The sequence below is a fragment of the Sinocyclocheilus grahami genome, unplaced genomic scaffold (assembly GCF_001515645.1).
Source record: "Sinocyclocheilus grahami isolate Dianchi unplaced genomic scaffold, SAMN03320097.WGS_v1.1 scaffold46.1, whole genome shotgun sequence".
Lineage (NCBI taxonomy): Eukaryota > Metazoa > Chordata > Actinopteri > Cypriniformes > Cyprinidae > Sinocyclocheilus > Sinocyclocheilus grahami.
The window spans coordinates 1,262,353-1,263,514 of record NW_015505225.1 but is presented as its reverse complement, the minus strand read 5'-3'; the positions used below and the strand labels follow the sequence as shown (position 1 = coordinate 1,263,514).

Sequence of the window (1,162 nt, the reverse complement as noted above, 5' to 3'; positions counted from 1 at the left end):
TGGTTTCAAGAAATGTGTTTTAGCAATTCAGAAAAACTGTAATAAAATAATGCAAAAGAATAATGTAATATTGTCTCCATGTCAGCAGTTCAGAATTTTTCATACATTTATTTATTTTACATTGTTGTGTTTAAAATTAACAAACCAGACATTTCTTTAACATTATGTATGGTATATATGGTATGGAATGTTTGGTAGTAAATGAATCTTAAAAGATTAAAATGTGTGCATGTGTGATATCATACTGAATCACTTATATTTTGATGCCCCTTCATTTTAGCTCAGTACCACGGGAATACAAGATGCACAGAGGTCACTGTGAACGCTTCTCTGAAATCTGAAGTCTTTCTCCCATGTCACTTTAATATAAGCCATCACAATGAAACCGAGAGTGTGAATTGGAACCACTATTCCAGTCTCGTAACGATCAGGATTAATGGCAGAATCTTCTTTCACAGTCCTAGTGAAGGACGAGTGAATGTTTTTCCACTTCTATCTAAACATGGAAACTTCTCCATCCTCATCCATGATCTGCAGTCTTCAGACATTGGCACCTACACATGTCGGTTGAACAGTGAATGCTGGATGGTGAAGATCAATGAACGTCCGCACAGTAAGATCAGGGGTCTTATTGTCACAACTGCACTAGCATACATTCAGACAAATGTATAAAATATATTTTACAAATCAATGGTTTAAATATTTTGTTACATTTAACATTCTCGCGGCTTCATGACTTTTGACAACTGTTGCATTTTTTTCCGCAGAAATATGCAAGCATGTTCCATGCGACAACTTAACCTATGTAGTGTGACAGCATGCCAGGCAGTAACTTTGGAGATGTTCAAAAGCACTTTTGTATAGTATTTCTAGCGCGTGTGCAGAAATAATCTACAATAACATTTGTATATAGACACTTTGCAGATGGTTATTGGTCAAAACTGTGTGATTCCGAAACTATTACATTATAACTGTATTTTTTTTGTTTGTAGGAATCAATGAGTCAAACCCCTGGTTCTACTTCGCAGCTGGAGCTGGATTGCTTATTCTCCTTTTTATTGCATTCAGCCTGTTTTCAAAATTCTATGGTGAGCATTGTTTCCTTACATTATTTAGATAGTATAATTTACATAGTATTTTTATATTTATTATGTAAAAAAAA

General features: G+C 34.3%; 1 protein-coding gene across 1 annotated transcript in view; it reads left to right on the top strand.

Annotated features, from left to right (window-relative positions):
- Window positions 1-1,162, top strand: part of LOC107582634 (uncharacterized) — a 4,266-nt gene that overhangs the window by 1,208 nt on the left and 1,896 nt on the right. Inside the window, exons 2-3 of the mRNA XM_016268548.1 lie at window positions 281-613; window positions 993-1,088. Coding sequence (XP_016124034.1) covers window positions 281-613; window positions 993-1,088 — 429 coding nt within the window. The remainder of the gene's footprint in view (window positions 1-280; window positions 614-992; window positions 1,089-1,162) is intronic.